We start from the raw sequence: 18,457 nt of genomic DNA on the forward strand, positions 1-18,457 counted from the left end.
TAAGTGAGTTATTTGCTTTAGAGCTTCTGCCTTTTGATTTGGAGGTAGGTTTGGCATTCCTCTCTTCCTTGGTAGAGTATGGAAGTGAAACCTGTAACCTTGGTCTATTGTCTGTAAAATCCACTTGTCTCCTGTGATGTAATGCCAGTTTACTGAAAATAAGGCTAGCTTTCCGCCTAAGGGTGCTTCTAGTTGTTCCCTGGTAGGCGGTGCTAGAGCCAAGTCACTGTGATTGTCCTGTAGTCGTGGTGGTGGCTGTATCTGTGGCTGTACCTCGCTGGTTGTTAGCCTGCCACTGACGTCCCCTGTAGGCACCTCTGGATTGACCCCTGCCTCTTGAGCGCCTATTCCTGCCTCCCTGAGCTCTGGAGGTGTCTGGAAAGGACCAATTCTTGGAGGGCCAATTCCTGCTAAACCTTGGAGGTTGGACCTGTAAGAAATCTTTGACTGTCTGGACAGATTTTGCCTTCTCTTCCATCTTCTTCAGCACCTGTTGTGCAGGAGAGCCAAACAAATTGATCTTGTCCATGGGAGCATCTAGTAGCTTTGATTTAACATGATCTGGTAAGGCCTGCTCTTTTAACCATGCATGTCTTCTGATCACTGTGCCAGTCATGGCTGATCTAAAGGAAGCCTCCAGTGCATCATAGCCGCATTTTAAGGAATGGTTACTGACATGCTGAATGTTATGTACCATTTCTTGAACAGATTTTTTGTCTAATGGTTTATCCGAGGACAGCTTTTTAGTTAACTGTTCTAACATAAATTCTTGATACTGGATCATGTGGAATTGACAGTTCAAGGCCCTAGCTGAAAGAGTAGCAGAAGTGTAAACTTTTTTACCCCATCTCTCTAAAGCCCTAGATTCCCTTTCAGAGGGGAGGGGGTTTTTGGTAGAGGAAGCTGCTACAGCCTTGGGTCCCTGGGAGATAGTTTCGGGATCTGCAAAAGGGGCCTTATACAAATGATAATGTGTGTCCGGAACCCTGTAGTACCTATCGGGTTTAGCAGGGGCCGGAGGAAGAGAATCAGGAGCAGTACAAGCATCATTAAAAGCATCATCCACAACAGTAAGTACTGGAGGAATGGCTAAAGGCCTATGCTGTGGCAAATGCAAAAAGGTTCTAAGCCTTTTCCTAGAGTCTGAAAAATCCTGGCCCTGCCATTGAAATTGTTCCCTCATAGCATGCAAGGTTTCCCCAAAAGAAAATTCCTCAGGCGGGGAGGCAGAAGGAATGGAGTTTTCTGCATCAGAGTCCTCATAAGGAGAAAAAGGGGCCTCTGGAGGGTCTGAATTATCTGATTCATCAGAGGAGCCATCTGAAGAAACTGGTTCAGGGGGCTCTACTCTAGTCCTCTTCTCTGGAGGTGGGTGAGAAGACCTGTCTGGATGTGGTTGGGATCCCCGGATCAAAGAAATGAGATCCTCTGCTAGACTAAGCATTTGTGAACTAGAACTGGGCCTGTGGGAGGGGGTCTAAGCAGGCACAGTTTTGGTAGTTTTTGCTGCTTTAGCCCTGGCAAAGGCCCTAATCGACATGGATGCAGGAGACCTAGCAGCTCCACATGCAGGGGTAGAAATATCCAAAGGGATAGTATCAGATAAATCCTGTGAACCTGCAGGAGCAGGTGGGATTTCAGTAGCAGATTCAGCCAAGCTGGATGAGGCCTCGGTAAGTGGCAAGCTTTCGGCCGAAGGAAGAACTGTGGACTCGGTTTCAGCCGAAACCGAGACACTCGCGGTTGGCTTAACCGCGGTTTCGGCCGAAACCGCGGACCGCGAGTGTCGGTCCTTTTCCTTGCTTTTTTTTACAAATTTGAGTAGTCGGAGTATCCGATGGCATAATGTAAGCAAAAGCGGAGCCGAAAAACTCTTCAGCAAATTCAGACCGACGTCTAAGCGTTCGTCGGTTGAAAGAAGCACAGGCTAGACAAGCTGCTACGTCGTGGTCTGGGTCTAAGCAAGGTAAGCAGTATGAGTGGAAATCTTTATGAGGTATTTGTTTCCCGCAATTTAAACAGTTATTCACTTTTTCTGACATCGGCTGAGGCAAGAAAGAGTCCCCAACGGGGTACTTAGCTTTTTAGAAGTCTTCGGTAGTAGTAATCTCTGGTTCTGACCGACCGGCACTTGCGAACAGCTTCTGCTTCGGGCACCACGCGGCAAGAAAGACTGAGGAAAATGGCGTCGGCTGATGCCTTTATACCCGAATAACTGCAGCTATGACGTCGGGTGAAGTGCGACACCAGCCGAGGCCAGACCCAGACTTTGGAATCCGGCCGACCGAAGGGCTGCCTGACGACAGGACAACCCATTTGTAAGGACTGCAGATGCATCCTCGAAGGACATCGGGGATCTGTTATGGGCATCTCTCGGTACTATGGAAACTGAGCCCAAAAGTTGGACCGGTGAAGGACAGATCATGGCTGGGATCATTGGGACAAGATTTGGAGCCATGAATAGGGTAGATGCCAGGACAACCCCAATTAAATCTGAGTTTGGAGAAACCTCCCCATTATCCTATAGACATAGACTTCTGAGGGACTCTCCAATGATCCAAAGAACCCAAAGGAAAATGTCACAGAAGGTGGTGTGGATGATCGATGACTGTTCTACTCTATCATATTAAGAACATAACTGAAACGACTAGCTGGATCCAAGGAGAAACGGCAAGGTGGAATAAGTGAACAGATCCTAAGCAGTTCCTCCATGGATGGATCTGAAAATCTCAGAGTCTTAAGCACCAGGCTGGATGTACCTGACAGATTCTGTGACCTTTTCAGAGCTTTTCTTTGTTTTTTTTTTCTCTCTCACTCCCTTTCTCTTTGCTTCTTTCCCCTCCTTTTCCTTAGTTTCTCGCAAATTTTCTGACCTTTTCTGAAGGAGGCAACATAGTATCCATAGTAGAAGTGGCAGAACTTCATTTTGGTTAGGGAGAAGGCCTTTAAATTTCTTACATCTGTCAGTAAGAGCCCTGGCCCTGAAAGAATAGAACTTTCATTCCATTTCCAAACAGGCGACTCCTAAACATTACACAGAATGTGAGGGGTCCTGTGAAGTGATTTCGTGCCCACAAGCACTGCACTTTTTAAAACTAGAAGCTTTGACAGCCATAACTAAGCAACCTGACAAGAAAGACAACACTAGGATAGGATATTTATCTCACATTTGCCTTCCTCACAACCATGTCTTAACCAAACAGGCAGCAGATTATATCTGAGGTGTTCTTGGGACAAGTGGAAATTATGGGTAGGGAAGAAGCCCAAGACTGGATCCAAGTTCTTGGGGAAAAAAAACTGCTGAGGTCAGATCTGAATGGATTCAGCAACCCATCTGTTTAGTCAAACAGAAAAGACATCATCGGATAATACGTTTTCAAGAACTGAGCACGGACATCAGCAGCTTAGATACAACTGAACTCGGGCTCATAAAACATAACAGGCCATACATGGCCTAGCCATGAGCTGCTACACGGTAGGTAGGCACCGAACACAGTATGCTAATAAAGCAGCATGCAATCTCCTTTCCAGGTATACTTTGAGGTTTTATTTCTTAGTTTAGTAAAATTATTTTGTTAGTACAATTATATGCTAACAAAATATTTAATCCTAAAATATTCTTAAGGGTGGGAAAGTTTTATTTTTACTTTAAAAAAGTTTTTACAATTTAAAATTATAAAGGACAAAGCGAGTCATCTCGGCACTAATCTTCAGTCAATGGAACTGGATGCCAAAATACCATGGCACTCATAGCAAAGAGGTAAACAAGAGGTATTAACCGGTAAGTGAATCTTACCAAAGACCTCACTGCTCAAAAATTTAAAATTCTTTAAAAGAAAAGCTTTGTAGTATTTCACAGATTTTTTTTTACTCACTTTGTCTCTTCCAATTGGAAGTGGCATTGCAGTATAAAGGTTTTTTCTTCCATCAAATACCGGTTTCCGATCCCCAAAGATCTGGGTCTTAAAGTGCTGGACCATGTGCTCAACTATTTCTCTAAAGGAAAAATATTTCAAAAAGGCAGTATTACAAAGCAAATATTCACCAAAAAACTAAACTCATTCTGTGATGCATGTGAGAAACTTTAACTGGAAAAAAATACACAATACAACACTTTCTCAGATCCTGCTAAAAACTAGATCATGGTTGTGTGAACAAAGTAAAACTACAACCAACCACAACACTTCTTCCTTTGCTTTGAAGTAAAGTAGGCTCAGCCCTATTATGTAAGAAGAAACTAAATAGAAATTTTGTTACAGTATGCAGACTTGGAATATATTTCTGATTTCTGAAAATGATTACAAGCACCTTTAATTCAATACACTGCTAATCCAAGTTTGTTTTCAAGTGGATGAAAAGTAATGCATTCTTTCTTTTTCTTTTCTTTTGCCATGTATGTGGAAGTCCATATCTAGGGTTAGTGGGAATGTTTTTCCAACCATAAAAGGAATAATGAAACCAAGGAGCAAAGAATCGGATGGCAGATAAATGCATGACCCACTAGTGTGTTTACTTCACCCATTGCCAAACAAGCTACAGCTCCTAATTAAATGATTCCTTCATCATCAGATAAATCAGTTAACCAATAATGCATTCATCAAAACAGTTTTTGACAATGATTTGGCATCAGTTTCAACGTTGTCATAATAATACACAAAGGAGAATGAAGGGAGTTCTTCACCCCACACACCATTTTACCACACTACCTCCAAATCACTACATTTCTGAAGAAAGGGCATATTCAACTGTAACATGAAGCTGCAATTTCTGCATGATAAAAGCTTGATACAGATTTACAGAATTAGCAATTGAAACCAATGTTTCCACAAGCAGAATAAAAAGCGACTTTCAAATGACAGTAAAGATCACTGGTCTGTTTGCGCTTCTTTAGAGGTTACTTTGTTAACCTTGATAGGAGAAAACTTTTGACATTCTGACCCTTTAGTAATAAATGCACTGAATCTCATGGAAAATGGGGAGAAAAAGTAATATTTTAAATGATCCATTTCTCTCTCTTTTTTTCTTTTTTTTTTTTTTTTTAATTTTTGCTCCTTCTGTCCGCCTTCCATTACAGTCCCTCTCTCGTCAAGCAACCCGCTCATTCCCTTCACTGGGCAACAAGGCAACAGCCAACAGAGAAGGGTCATCAAAAAGATAGGTTCTTCTGTTTTTCTCCCCGACCCAGAAATGTGCAAACCTGGTGAGGCACAGTCAGGCGTGTGCAATGGGCTGTCCTCTGGTGGCATTCTTTAACTTCCACAAGGGAAGTGTCTCCTGAGGAGCCTTGCTTCTCCCTTAGCGGCACGAGTATTGTTCTTCTCCAGTCTCCACTAGGGAGATACTACCTCCCTGTGAGTCTCTGAGTGTACATTAAAACTCCTCCCCAAGAGCGGTGAGCAGGACACCCCCTTCACTCCTCTTCTTCCCTGTCTTGCTCATGTGATGGGGGCTGTGACACCCTACCTCTGGCCCAGTAATCAAGGAGCCTCAATCCTCACTACTAGCACCAGTAGGGGACATACACTGGGAGGATGGCAAGTACACACACACTACTTCCAGATGCAGTTCTCTGCATCAAGTGCAATTTCCCTTAAGAAAACACAGAGACCACAGGCAGTCTAGGGCTGGTTTCTCCTTCTTTCTCCAGATCCCCAGTAAGACTCCCCATTGGCACAGCTGAGTGGCCACGCCAAGACCTCCAGCAACCTCTCTGTCCAACCAGTGCTTCGTGTCCCTGCCCAAGTAGCTAACATACGCACACACTGAGATTTGATTCATACGCGCGCACACACACACTCCCACGGGAAACGCTGGCACAGGTTTACTAGCCATACCCCCTTCTGTCCAGACTAAGATGGTTAACACTGCCACTGGCCACGTCCTTATCACCTATTTTAAAGCCCTTGACAGTGTGTCCAATCTTACTGTGTAACATTACTATCAATACAAATGGTAGTTTAACCAAGAGCAAGGCTATTAGGGTGGGCTACACAGTGTCACCAAAGAAATATGCAAGCATTCTCAGAACTTAAATATGTCTCACAAAGATCAGCCACAATGAAAGATTTAAATACATTTAATAATAAATAAAAGAACAAGAAAATACTCAGTATATAATCATAGTTACACCACAGTTCTAAATCACAGGAAATATTTAAAACATTGCAGGAAAGTCCCAAATAAATAAAGAAAAACGCGTAAATTAAGCTCCGCTATATTCCTGACTATAGCTAAAGGAATTATACTATTCCCTAGACTTCCTTACAGAGGAAGTTCTTGTCAGGTCAAAGACAAATACAAAATGCTCAGTCTCTCTCTGAGACTTCACAAATTAATATCACAGATATTACTGCTGGGATACTTGCAGAATGACATTTCTTGTCATCTGACTTTAGTTTCTCAGGCTCAAAAACAACAGCATTTAGCATCTACCTGTGAAAATACATAAACAAGTTTTTTTTTCCATAGATCTAAGGCAGATCCTGAAAGTCATAAAAAATAAACACTTCCAAGACCATACAAAAAAAAATTCTAGGCATTACGTCTCCTGTTGACTGAAACTGAAAGATAACATTCTTTTATTACGTGGTCAAAGTAATTAAAATGTCCAGCTATTCTTCTGAAGTTTAACTTCTGCTTCAGTTTCCATTGTTAAAATATATACATCTAAACAGTTACAGTAGTGTATATACATTTCTGTTCCAATCCAGCAGGGCACACTGTGTATACATCTTCAAGCCCAATACTGTGCAAACCCTGTTCAACACACACTTCTGTACCAGCAGTTTGATACTTACATAATACAGTTGTAATACATTTGTAACACAAGCATATGAATCATACTAATATCAACGAATGACATAATTATTTACAAAATTGCAGATAGCTGGGCTAGCAGCATCGCCTTTCGTGACAGGGATATTAGCTGAACCCCAGTCACCAGGGTTACTTGTCAGGGATCCGTGCCTCTGCTACACAGAGCCAGTATGTTTTAATGCTTTCTTTTTCTGCTTTAGTTATGTTTGATGAGTATTAAACGGCTAGTCTGAAAACAGACATTACACTGAACATTAGCTTGTGTCTTGAGGCTAGAAAAAAAACTGAGAAATTGGTGGTAAAAAGCTTGGCAGCAATACATAAAACCTGGAAAATTATTTTTGAGAAACACTAAAAGCATACTAGCAATATGCTGAAAAGGGTAGGATTCACTAATATTCCCTAGCAGCTGCAGCTCTGGCAGTTTAACTTTCTCTCATCAATATATCAAAGGCTGAAGAAATCTGCCAACATATAAAGGTAGATTTGTAGTAATTTTAAGTACTGCTTAATATCTGCTTTACAAGGGCAATATTTTGTCCAAAATAATATGCCTGGCTGTTGAACTTCTCCTTATCTGTTCTCTCTGTTTAAAAAAACTATCATGGAAGCTCAATCACAAACAGTTTCTCACAACATAACTGATCTACCACGGTTTTATATATATATATATATATATATATATATATATATATATATATATATATATATATATATATACACACACACATATATATATATATATGTGTGTATATATATATATATATATATATATATATATATATATATATATATATATATATATATATATCTATATATATATATATATATATATATATAAAAAATTATCCTAGGCACATTTTGGTAATATATATATATATATATATACATATATAAAATTATCCTTAGCACATTTTGGTAATATGCAATAGTTTGAGACAGTGGTACTGACAGTAATCAAGTCTTAATACTTAGGATTTTAATAAAAACTCTGTACTGAGGGTGGAACACAGAACATTGGTTAATTGTTTGACTGTACCACTCTGGATGTTTAAGATATCAAACAAAGAATCAAGCAGAATAGGAGAAACCTTACTTTAGACAAAATATATTTGTTTGACGGTAGTGGTAGACAAAAGACTAGGGGAGAAAGCAATGTTTTTGAGTTACTCTCTGCAATAACAGGGTAACTGAGGCTAAGCAATCCAATCACCGAGTTAGCCAACTGTATCCTCAGAGGCGAAGGGAAGTTTAAAAAAAAGTTTGCAAGTCACTTTGCCATATTTTAGGTTGAAGTTGAATGTGCTAAGGCAAAATGTGGCAGAAATGCTGCAGTGCCTTCTTTCAAGAATCTAATTCAGCAGTAAGATGTAATTTAAAATTTGTTTATGCAACTTATTTTAAAAGAATCTCATAATGGAAGACTGCATGTATAGCTCTCTCTGTAAGAATGAGGAATGCAAAGTTTGGGATGTAGAGAAATTGTTAGTAGTATAAACAAACCTCTGTTGAACATACTGGGATCCAGGAGGTAACCCAAGAGTCTATTTTAGCATTTAAAATTTATGAAGAAAATGCACATTTTCTTAAAAAATAGAGAAATTATTTTCAACGATGATGGCTTTTTCACATTTAGTATTCCCAGAGTAATCTGATTAAGGCAAAAACGTGCTGGCTTGTAAAGAACTTAAAACTACCTTCAGCAGTTTTTGTCAGTATATCAACTAGTTCAGAATTAAAAATTATGTATGCACTGACAGTACTAAACAGTAACTCCAAAAGGAAAAAAAATACACTCATTACACACAGTCTGATGAGGAAAGGGTGCAAAATCTGCACAAAACAGCTTTACCAGCTGACAAAAAAGTTATGTACTCACCACAACGTTCTATCAAAGTAGTTCTACTTCATTTGTCTTCAACCTGTGGGTACCAGATCCAAGCCGGCAAGTTCACTAGCATCTGCTCTGAGCACCAAGCTCCTCCCCTTACCCACAATACACCACCACTACCTTCCAACCCCCAGATCAAGTTTGCTGCCAGTTATACTGAGAATCCGACCTGAAAAGAGACCTTATGCACCTAAAACTTCAGCCAAAAAGGCTATCCATATGGTAAGGCCAGGGGGAAGGAGGGAGGAATGGTTGAAGACAAATGAAATAGAACTACTCAGATGGAAAGTACAGTTGCGTACCTACCATAAATGTAGATGTTCGAGTGTATTTCACTGTTGCTTTCATTACTCTTGGGTTATCCTGCTGGCAGGCTACCTGCAGTCAGCCTGAATTCCAAAGTCTTGGTCCGGCGTCGGTTGCTGTCGCTTCCTCCCTGACGTCAGTGTGCCGGAGTACAAAAGATGCAGCCAATGCCGTTTTCTTCTGTTTTTCTTGCCCCAGATGTCAGGTGCCCCCAAAAGGGTAGGCTAAATAAATTATGCCAATAAACATGCATGTACTAAAGGAAACATTTCCTTCATCTACAAGCAAATACACCACATAGGTTGTATAGAATAAAGTACAGATAAGACCCAGTGAAAGAAATGGGGATGGTGGGAGGGTAACCTGGACTGCAACAGTGAATACACTCGAACATCTACATTTATGGTAGGTACACAACTGTACTATGTTCATCGTGTTTCACTGTTGCAGTCATTACTCTTGGGTTGAATCCCAAAGCTGAGGATGGGTGGCTGGGCTAAATAGGATTAGGAGAGGCTATGAGCCCCTGCAGAACTGCAGTGGCAAAACCTGGTCTGGATTTAGAGTAGAGAGGTAAGTGATGGTGCTTTGTAAAAGTGTGCACTGAAGTCCAAGTTGCAGCCTCTAAGATGTCTTTGGTTGGTACTCCTCTGAGGAAAGCTGCTGAAGTGGTTGCTGCTCTGGTTGAATGTGGCCTAATGCCCGTAGGCACTGATTTGCCATGCTGTGAGTAGCACTAGCAGAAACAAATGCAATGGCCTATCCATTTTGAAATGGTCTGTTTTGAGATGGCCTTTCCTTGTGATCCAGCAGCATATGCCACTAAAAGTTGCTCAGTCTTTCTTAAAGCTTTAGTTTTGTCCAAGTAGAAGCGTAGCTGTCTGTGTATGTCCAAAGAATGCAGATGTCTCTCACCCTTGTTCTGTGGGTTTGGATAAAAGGTAGGCAAGTGAATGGTTTGGTTAAGGGCCACAATGGACACCATCATCTTAGGCATAAATGTCGGGTTCGTCCTCAGAGAAACCCTGTCTGGATGGAAAATGATAAAAGGTTCCACAGCCATGAGTGCCTGTAACTCCTAGACTCGTCTTGCAGAGGTTATTGCTAGGAGGAGAGCTGTTTTCCAGGATAAAAATTTTATATCAGCTGTTGAGGCTGGCTCAAAAGGAGGCAGTGTGAGTTTTTCCAAGACATAATTGAGGTCCCATGCAGGTACTGGTGCTCTCCTTGGAGGTCTTATGTTTTTGGCCCCTCTGAGGTACTGCCTTATTAAAGGATAAGAAGAGATAGGTGGTTCCATATTGTAATGGGCTGAAATGGCTGAGGCATGAATCTTAATTGATGAAAAGGATAGGCCTTTGTCCAGCATCTCAGTTGCGTATTGTAAAATCTGAGGAAAATTTGGTACAAACGTGTCAATTCCTTGTGCCTGGTTCCAAGCACAGAATCACTTCCATTTTTCTGCATAAGATTTTCTGGTACTGGTCCTCCTGGCCTCCAAAATAACATCCATCACAACTTTGGAGAGAGGAGTGTTCTGAATGGCTACATTATCAGCTGTGCTGCCAGATTTAAGGTCCTGAGTTGGCTGTGCAGGATCTGATTGTTTTGTTGGGTCAGTGAGAAATTTGAGGCAATGTCCAGGCTGGACCTTGAGACAAGTTCTTTAGGATTGGATACCAGTGCTGGCGTGGCCAGTCTGGGGCAATCAGCATCATTTTTGGCTTATCTTGTCTGACCTTTAGGAGTACCCTTGGGGAGGGGAGGTAGTGGGGAAAAGGCATATACTGTTAGGTTTTTCCAGCTGAAGGATAAGGCATCCACTTTCCATGCTTGCTTGTGATAAGTCCTTGTGCAGAATCGCTGTAGCTGGCAGTTGTGAGGGGAGGCAAATAGATCTATGTCTGGGCATCCCCATTTCCTTGTTATCATGCTGAAGACTTGTGGATCCAGTTTCCACTCGTGGGGATCCATGAGGTTCGTCAGCCAGAGTATTCATTTTTCCTGGCAGGAATTGTGCTTGCAGGTGAACTTGATAAGTCAATGTTGTGTCCCACAAAGTCATGGCTTGTCTGCAGAGGGGGGTAGGAATGCGTGCCTCCCTGCTTGTTTATGTACCACATGACTGTAGTATTGTCTGTCTTTATCAGTAGTTGTCCTGGATGAAGTAGATCCTTGAAAGCTGCCAGGGCATTCTGAACAGCTAGCATCTCTTTTTGATTGATATGAAGATGCATCTGGCTTGCGGGCCATGTGCCCTGAATACATTTAAAGTGAATGGCTGTCCCTTGCTGTGGTGACAGGCCTGTGCCCACCATCGAAATTCCTGTTGCAGGCAGGGAATGAGGGTAATTCATGTTTCCAGGCTGTGGCAATGTTGAGTCCAAACACTTTTTAGATACCATTGTAGTTTCCTCATATGCAGTCTGGCATACGGAATTAGGAGAATGCAGGATGCCATGAAGCCCAAAGCCTGAAGAATTTTTCTTGCAGATAACTGGGTCTTTGTTGCCAACATTTTGAAGTAAGAAGTCAGTTGCCTTTGTCTGGCGTGAGATAAGCCATCTGGGCAGTTGTATTTAAGCTTGCACCCAGGAATATTATCTCTTGAGAGGGTACTAGTTTTGATTTCTTTTCGTTTACAGTGTACCCTGGCAAATTAGTAATCTTTTTACAAACGCCAGATGCTTTAGTAGAATGTCCTTGTTCTCTGCTTGAATAAGGCAGTCGTCCAAGTAAGGATATATTTGAATTCCTCTTTGTCTGCAAAATTCAATTACTGGTGCCAGGCATTTTGTGAAGATCCTGTGCGCAGTAGATAAGCCAAAGGGTAGTGCAGAGAATTGGTAGTGCATTGAGCCAGCTATGAATCTGAGGTATCTTCTGCAAGATTGTCTGATTGGGACATGCAGGTATGCCTCTTTTAGGTCCAAAGTTACAAGCCAAGCCTTCTTGCCCAGCATGGGCAGTAGCTGCTGCAGAGTCAACATTTTGAATTTTGGAACGTCCAGAAATGTGTTTAGAATAGACAGGTTCAGTATTGGTCTCCTGGCTTTGTCCTTTCTGGGTACCAAGAAAAGTCTAGAGTAAAATCCTTGTCCCTGCTCTTGCTGTGGTAAACGCTGAATGGCCCTCATGTCCATGAGGAATGAAACTTGCTTTTGTGCCTCTGCCCATTGATTGTGTGGTAGGTCTGGCATACCTTTTGCCCTTGGCAGGGTGTGAAATTGGAACCTGTAGCCCTGAGACACTATGTTCAAGACCCATTTGTCCTGGGTGATCATGTGCCAATTTTGTGAAAAACGTGCTAGTTTTCCCCTTAAGGGAGCTGCTAAAAGACAAGTGCTTGGTTCTGGCAGAGGAAAGTCATTGGGACTGTTTCTGTATGGCTGTGATTTGTCTTCTCTGCTTTTGGAGGTAGAAGCACCCCATTGTATAGGCCTGTATGAGCCTTGGGGCTGGGATCTGCCTCTGGGGCATCTGCATCTGCCCCTTTGTGGCCTGACACTGGAAAGGACCAATTCTTTGTAGGCCAGTTCCTGCTAAATCTGGGTGGCTGCACCTGTAAGAAATCCTTAACTGTCTGCATAGATTTTGCTTTGTCCTCCATTTTCTTCAACACCTCTTCTGCTTTAACACCAAACAAAGTATCATGCTGTAATGGAGCATCTAATAATTTTGCTTTAACATGATCAGGCAGATTCTGTTCCTTTAACCAAGCATGTCGCCTAATGACAGAACCCCTAACAGCAGCCCTGCAAGAGGCCTCCAGAGAATCAAAACCACATTGCAAAGTATGCTTTCCCACTTGTTCAGTTGCATGCAATAAATCCTGCATTTCCTTGTTTTCTGCACATTCAGAATTTGCTAACATTTTCTGTTTAAGCAGTGACAATAAGTATTGCTGATATTTAAGCATATGAAATTGACAATTTAAAGCCCTCACAGCCAAGGTAGCAGAAGTGTAAACTTTTTTCCCCCCCATCTGTCCAGTGCCCTTGAATCCCTATCAGAGAGGTTAGGGTTTTTGCAGTGGAAGCCTTAATCCCTTTGGGACCCTGAGAAATAGTTTCTGGGTCAGCAGCAGGGTTTTTATAAAGAAATTTGTGTGAATCTAGAACCCTGTAGTATCGGTCTGGCTTAACAGGTGCAGGGAGTAAAGAGTCGGGGGACAGGCCGGACTCTGAAAATACATAATCTACAATGTCTAAAACAGGAGGGATAGCAAGAGGCCTGTGCTGAGGTAGTAAAAGAAAATCTCTAAGCCTTTTCTTAGATTCTGAGTAGTCTTTGCTCTCCCAGTGGAAGTGATCCCTCATGGTATACAGGATTTCCCCAAAAGAATAATCCTCAAGAGGGGAGGCTGAAGGGATAGATTCTTCAGCACTGGAATCCTCATAGGGAGGGAGAGTGTATTCTTGGTCAGGAGTCAGAGGAAATGGAAACCTGATCTGAAGATTAATATTCTGTCTCTTGCCTAGGCCTCTTCTCAGGAGGGGGATGGGAACCCCTGATGAAAGTAATTAGGTCTTAGGCCATTTTGAGCATCTGATTTTTAGGCATGGAGGCCTGCCCATGGGCCTGCTGCACTTGTTTCTTTGTCTTTAGTGGTGTTTTAGTCTTTGCCTTTGAAGCTGTAGTCGGTTTTATATATAACTGTGTAGGCCTGAAAACACCCTCAGCAGCCGATGCCTGCTCAGCGGCTTCAGACCCATCTGAGGGAATATTTTCCAAGTGTCCAATACCTTGAGTTTCCAGAGGCCTAGTCTGCTCCACGTGGGAGTCAGAAGCAGCCTGCGGCTCTGAGGTAGTGGGCGTCAGGGGCTGCGAAAGCGCCTCACTGAGAACCGGCGACTGATTTAGAAGAAGCCTCGTCGTCAGTTTTGGACCTCGGATGCCTGTCCTTTCCTTTTCCTTGCGTTTCTTGTGAATTGCGGTAGTCTGATGGCTATCCGACAACATTGTGTAATTAAATCTTCGGCCAAAGTAATGAAATGCAAAATTATACCGATGCTTAACAGTGAGTTGGTTAAATCTAGCACAAAATCTGCAGTTAGCTATGTCGTGATCAGGGCCTAGGCAAGGAATACAATAAGAATGGAAGTCCTTATGAGGTATTTGCTTCCCACAAGAAATACAATTATTAACTTTTTCTGACATCGGTCTGGAGCAAGAAAAAAGTTTCCCCAATGGGGTATTTAGCTTTAAATGAAGACTTCGGATCTGAAATTCGAACACGAAAATCTCAGGAGTCGGCCGACCGGCACTTGCGAACTGCTTCTGCTTCGGGCACCGCGTGGCAAGAAAGACTGAAGAAAATGGCGTCGGCTGCATCTTTTATACCCCTGGCGCACTGACGTCAGGGAGGAAGCGACAGCAACCGACGCTGGACAAAGACTTTGGAATTCAGGCTGACTGCGGGTAGCCTGCCAGCAGGATAACCCAAGAGTAATGACTGCAACAGTGAAACATGATGAACATTGTTATGGTGAGTACATAACTTCTTTTATCTGAAGTAGTTTACTTCACTTGGTCTTCAACCTGGGGACAAAGTCCCCAGCTACTAAACTCCTGGGTGGCCCTCATGGACGGACATCCCGGAGCACCGCGGAACCAAAGGATGCTCTCCTTCTAGAAATCAAATCCAATTTGTAGTGAGAAATAAGGGTATGAGATGAGGATCAAGTAGCTGCAGAACAAATATCATCCAATGAGAATCTCTACCAAAAGACTGCAGAAGTAGCCAAATGATCTAATCGAACGAGCTTTCACCTGACTCGAAGGAGACAAACCTTCACCCTTATAGACCTGAAGGATGCACAAGGAAATTCATCTAGCGATAGTGACCTTAGAGATAGGTTTACCCAAAAAAGGGTTTAATGAAGGACACAAACAATTGATCAGATTTACGAAAGGTTCTAGTCCTGTGTAAATAAAATCGTAACGGTCTATGAACATCTAACAAGTGGAGCCTGTATTCCATTTTGTTAGCAAAATTTGGAAAAAAGACAGGTAAGTTAATGGTCTGATTGATGTTAACTAGTGATGCTACCTTGGGAAGAAAGGATGGATTAGTACGAAGGGAAACCCTATCCTTATGGAAAATCATGTATGGAACTTTAATAGACAACGCTTGCAGTTCTGACACCCTTTAAGCAGAGGTGATAGCCACTAGAAATGCTTTTTTCCAAGACAAAAACTTAAGATCCATGGTTGCTGCAGGTTCAAATGGCGGAGCGACCAAAGCTTAAAGAACCATACTAGGGTCCCATGGGGGAACAGGATCCTTGACCGGGGGGGGGGGGGCGTAATAGGAAAGCACCTTTCATTAAGGCTTTACACAGTCTGGAAGAGGCTAGAGAAGCAGAGTTCTCACCAATGTGAAAAATGACAGATGTTAGCTAATTGAACTTTGATAGTAGAAGAGCTTGCTCCTTGTTGAAAAATATTTGCTAAGAAGTCGAGAATGGCAGGAACAGGAGCCATGAAAGGGTCTAAACCCCTTTGGGAAGCCCAAAAGGAAAAACATTTCCATTTGCTACGGTAAATCTTCCTGGTGGAAGACTTATAAGCTACCACCAGAATAGACCTGACTGAAGAGGATAATCCAGGAGTCCCAGCAATTAGGGAAACTGAAGCAGTCAAGCCGTTTGCTTCAAACTGCCCAGGCTCGGATGAGGAACCTCTGGGGGGTGTGAAATAATATCCTGAGTGGGATCCAAGGTGGAGCCAGAAGATGAGACCAAAGGAAGGGAAACCATACCTGGCAAGGCCAAAACGGGGCAATGAGGATCACTTTGCTTTCCAGTCGACGAGCTTTCTGTAGAAACCTCAGAATAAGAGGTACTGGAGGATAAGCATATAGATCATCGGGAGGCCAAGCATGGACTAGAGCATCTCTGGGGGACTCCCCCTGCTGGGGGCTCAGAGAGAAAAACTTGCTGGACTTCGAGTTGGAAGGAAATGTGAAGAGATCACAGTAAGGCTGACCATACTCCAGAAAGATCTGCTATGCTACTGAAGTATTCAGACACCACTCATAAGGCATCAGTACAGTACGACTTAACCTGGCTGCCAGGATGTTGGACCACCCCGGAATGTGCCTTGCCATCAGAAAGCGACCGGTGGAGATCACCCATTCCCAAATTCTCATGGCCTCATGACAAAGGGAGTAAGATCTTGTCCCTCCCGGTTTGTTGACATACCAGACCACCAACATGTTGTCTGATTGAATTGCAATGGTTCCCAGAGGAAGAAAGGCATGAAGGGCCTGCAACACCAAAAGGACCACCCTCATCTCCAGAACATTTATATGCAAACTGGTCTTGACAGGGGACTACAGGCCTTAGACTGTCCTGCCCAAACAATGCCCTCCCCCCCCCCAGCCAAGTTGGGAGGCATCCGTGATTACTGTGGCTTGGACAGGGGCTGGAACAAAAGGTCGTCCCTCCATGATTTCTGGAGAGTACATCCAGCAAAGAAGGGAAGACCTGCAGACTCGACTGAGGTGTATTGGATACGATAATGGAAGATCCAACAGGGACCATTGCACTGCTAGAGTCCACTGTAGTACTCACATGTGTAACCAGGTGCACAGGAGAAGCGTTATGGTCACTGCCATAAAACTTAGGGCCCTCAGAACCGATTCTGCCAAAGGAAGGTGAGAATGGTAGATCAGGGAAACATGCATCCTCAGGATTCGAACTCTCTCTGTGGTCGGGAAGATTTTGCACTGCATGCCCCAATGTAGTCTACCACCTAGACAGGATTTAGAAGACATTTGGATGCATTGATTGTAATCCCCAAATGAAGTGTAAGCTTTAGGAAATAATCCCCGGTTTGACAAAGTAGACGCCTGGTGGGAGCAATGAGGAGACAATCGTCCAGGTACGGGTAGACCTGAAGCCTCAGGTGAGCCTCTACTACTGCCATCACTTTGGTGAACACCCTGGGGGCTGTGGTGAGACCAAAAGGTAGGGCTCAAAATTGGTAATGATTGACTACTAGCCGGAAGCGGAGGAGCCTCCTGGAGCTTCTGTGCATCTTTATGTGATAGTAGGCATCCCGGAGGTCTAACGAGCACATCCAGTGGCTCTCTTGCAGGTATGGCATGATGGACTGTAACATGACCATCCAGAATTTTTCTTAGGCAACTGACAAGTTCAGGGTAGATAGGTCCAGAATGGGTCTTAAGTCCCCAGTTTTCTTTGGCACCAAAAATAACCTGGAGTAGATGCCCGATCCGGATTGATCTGGGAGGATGGGTTCGATAGCTCGTTTCTCAATTAGCTTGGAAATTTCCAGTGCTGCTGCCTCCCTTTGCATGGGTGGTACATCCGGGAGGTGTTTGGGAAGAACCACAAAAGGGATTGAGTATCCTCTGGATATGATCTGAAGCAGCCAACGGTCTGATGTTACGGACTCGCATGCTGCCAGGTGCAATGACAATTGACCCCCAACTGCCTTCAGAGTAGAGCAGTCGGGCAACCCCTCAAGGTTGCTGCCTAGGCCTGTCCAAGAATGGTTCTCGAGACCCAAAATTCTTTGGACCCCCTCTGCCTCTGGGTCATCTATTCTGCCCCCCTCTGCCTCTGTGGGGAGAAGAGCCTTGAGTGTCCCGGGAATATTAAGATTTCTGGAACCATATCTTCTTTTGCCCTCGCTGATTCCAGGAAAAGGATCTTTGAGGGTTCGAGAAGCGGATTCCGAGAGCAAGCAGTGTCTTCCCGTCTTTCCCACTCTGGACCACAATCTCTTTGACAATCTTACCAAAAAGGGTACAGCCGTCATAAGGGGCATTGGCAAAAGACACCTTGAAAGGTTCTGAAAACTGACAAACTGAGCCAGGCATTGCGCCTCAAGGACACGCCGGACCCAGCTGCCTTAGCCGCTCCTTCAGTAGCAAGTGAAAGGAGTCACATGGACGTATTAGAAACTGCTTTTAAAGTGGCCATCCTCGTGGAGAACGTGTGTCTGTCCTCCTGCGACATGGACTTGGGGGGAGACTCAGCCAGTTCCTTGACCAGGTCGCACTGTAGTCTAGTAACGTGGGCCAGGTAGTTCAGTGCCCTGATGGAAAAGGTCACCGAAGCATAAATCCGCTTCCCTAAGCGGTCCATCATTTTAAACTCTCGGTCAGGGGGATGAACCGAGGAACTTGCCTGGGCTAGTTCCATTTTAGTGGCTGCTGTTACCACCATGGCATCTACAGGGGAGCCTTTTTTCCACACTGGTCTGAGGGTGGACTCAAGATTTTGTCTGGACGTTTCGGAATTGGTTCCATGGTGTCCGGCTCCTTCCAGGCCCAAGAGGTGACCAGGTCCACCAGGGGATCTGCGGGTGGGGACACCCAGGAAGTAGATGGGCCCGTGCTGAAAGCCTCCAGGAACATGGATTCATCAGAGGAAGGTTTTGGGGGTGGACCAACCTCCCCGCTGGCGTAGG

General features: G+C 43.6%; 1 protein-coding gene across 2 annotated transcripts in view; it reads right to left on the reverse strand.

The window, feature by feature from the left end:
- The window catches only part of AGO2 (argonaute RISC catalytic component 2), a 2,267,075-nt gene that overhangs the window by 1,859,533 nt on the left and 389,085 nt on the right, over positions 1 to 18,457 (reverse strand). For both annotated transcript variants that reach the window (XM_044067244.1, XM_044067245.1), the window contains exon 3: positions 3,876 to 3,996. In XM_044067244.1, the coding sequence (XP_043923179.1) occupies positions 3,876 to 3,996 (121 nt within the window). The remainder of the gene's footprint in view (positions 1 to 3,875; positions 3,997 to 18,457) is intronic.

The sequence above is a fragment of the Protopterus annectens genome, chromosome 3.part1 (genome assembly GCF_019279795.1).
Source record: "Protopterus annectens isolate FY-2018-M chromosome 3.part1, PAN1.0, whole genome shotgun sequence".
Classification (NCBI taxonomy): Eukaryota; Metazoa; Chordata; order Ceratodontiformes; family Protopteridae; genus Protopterus; species Protopterus annectens.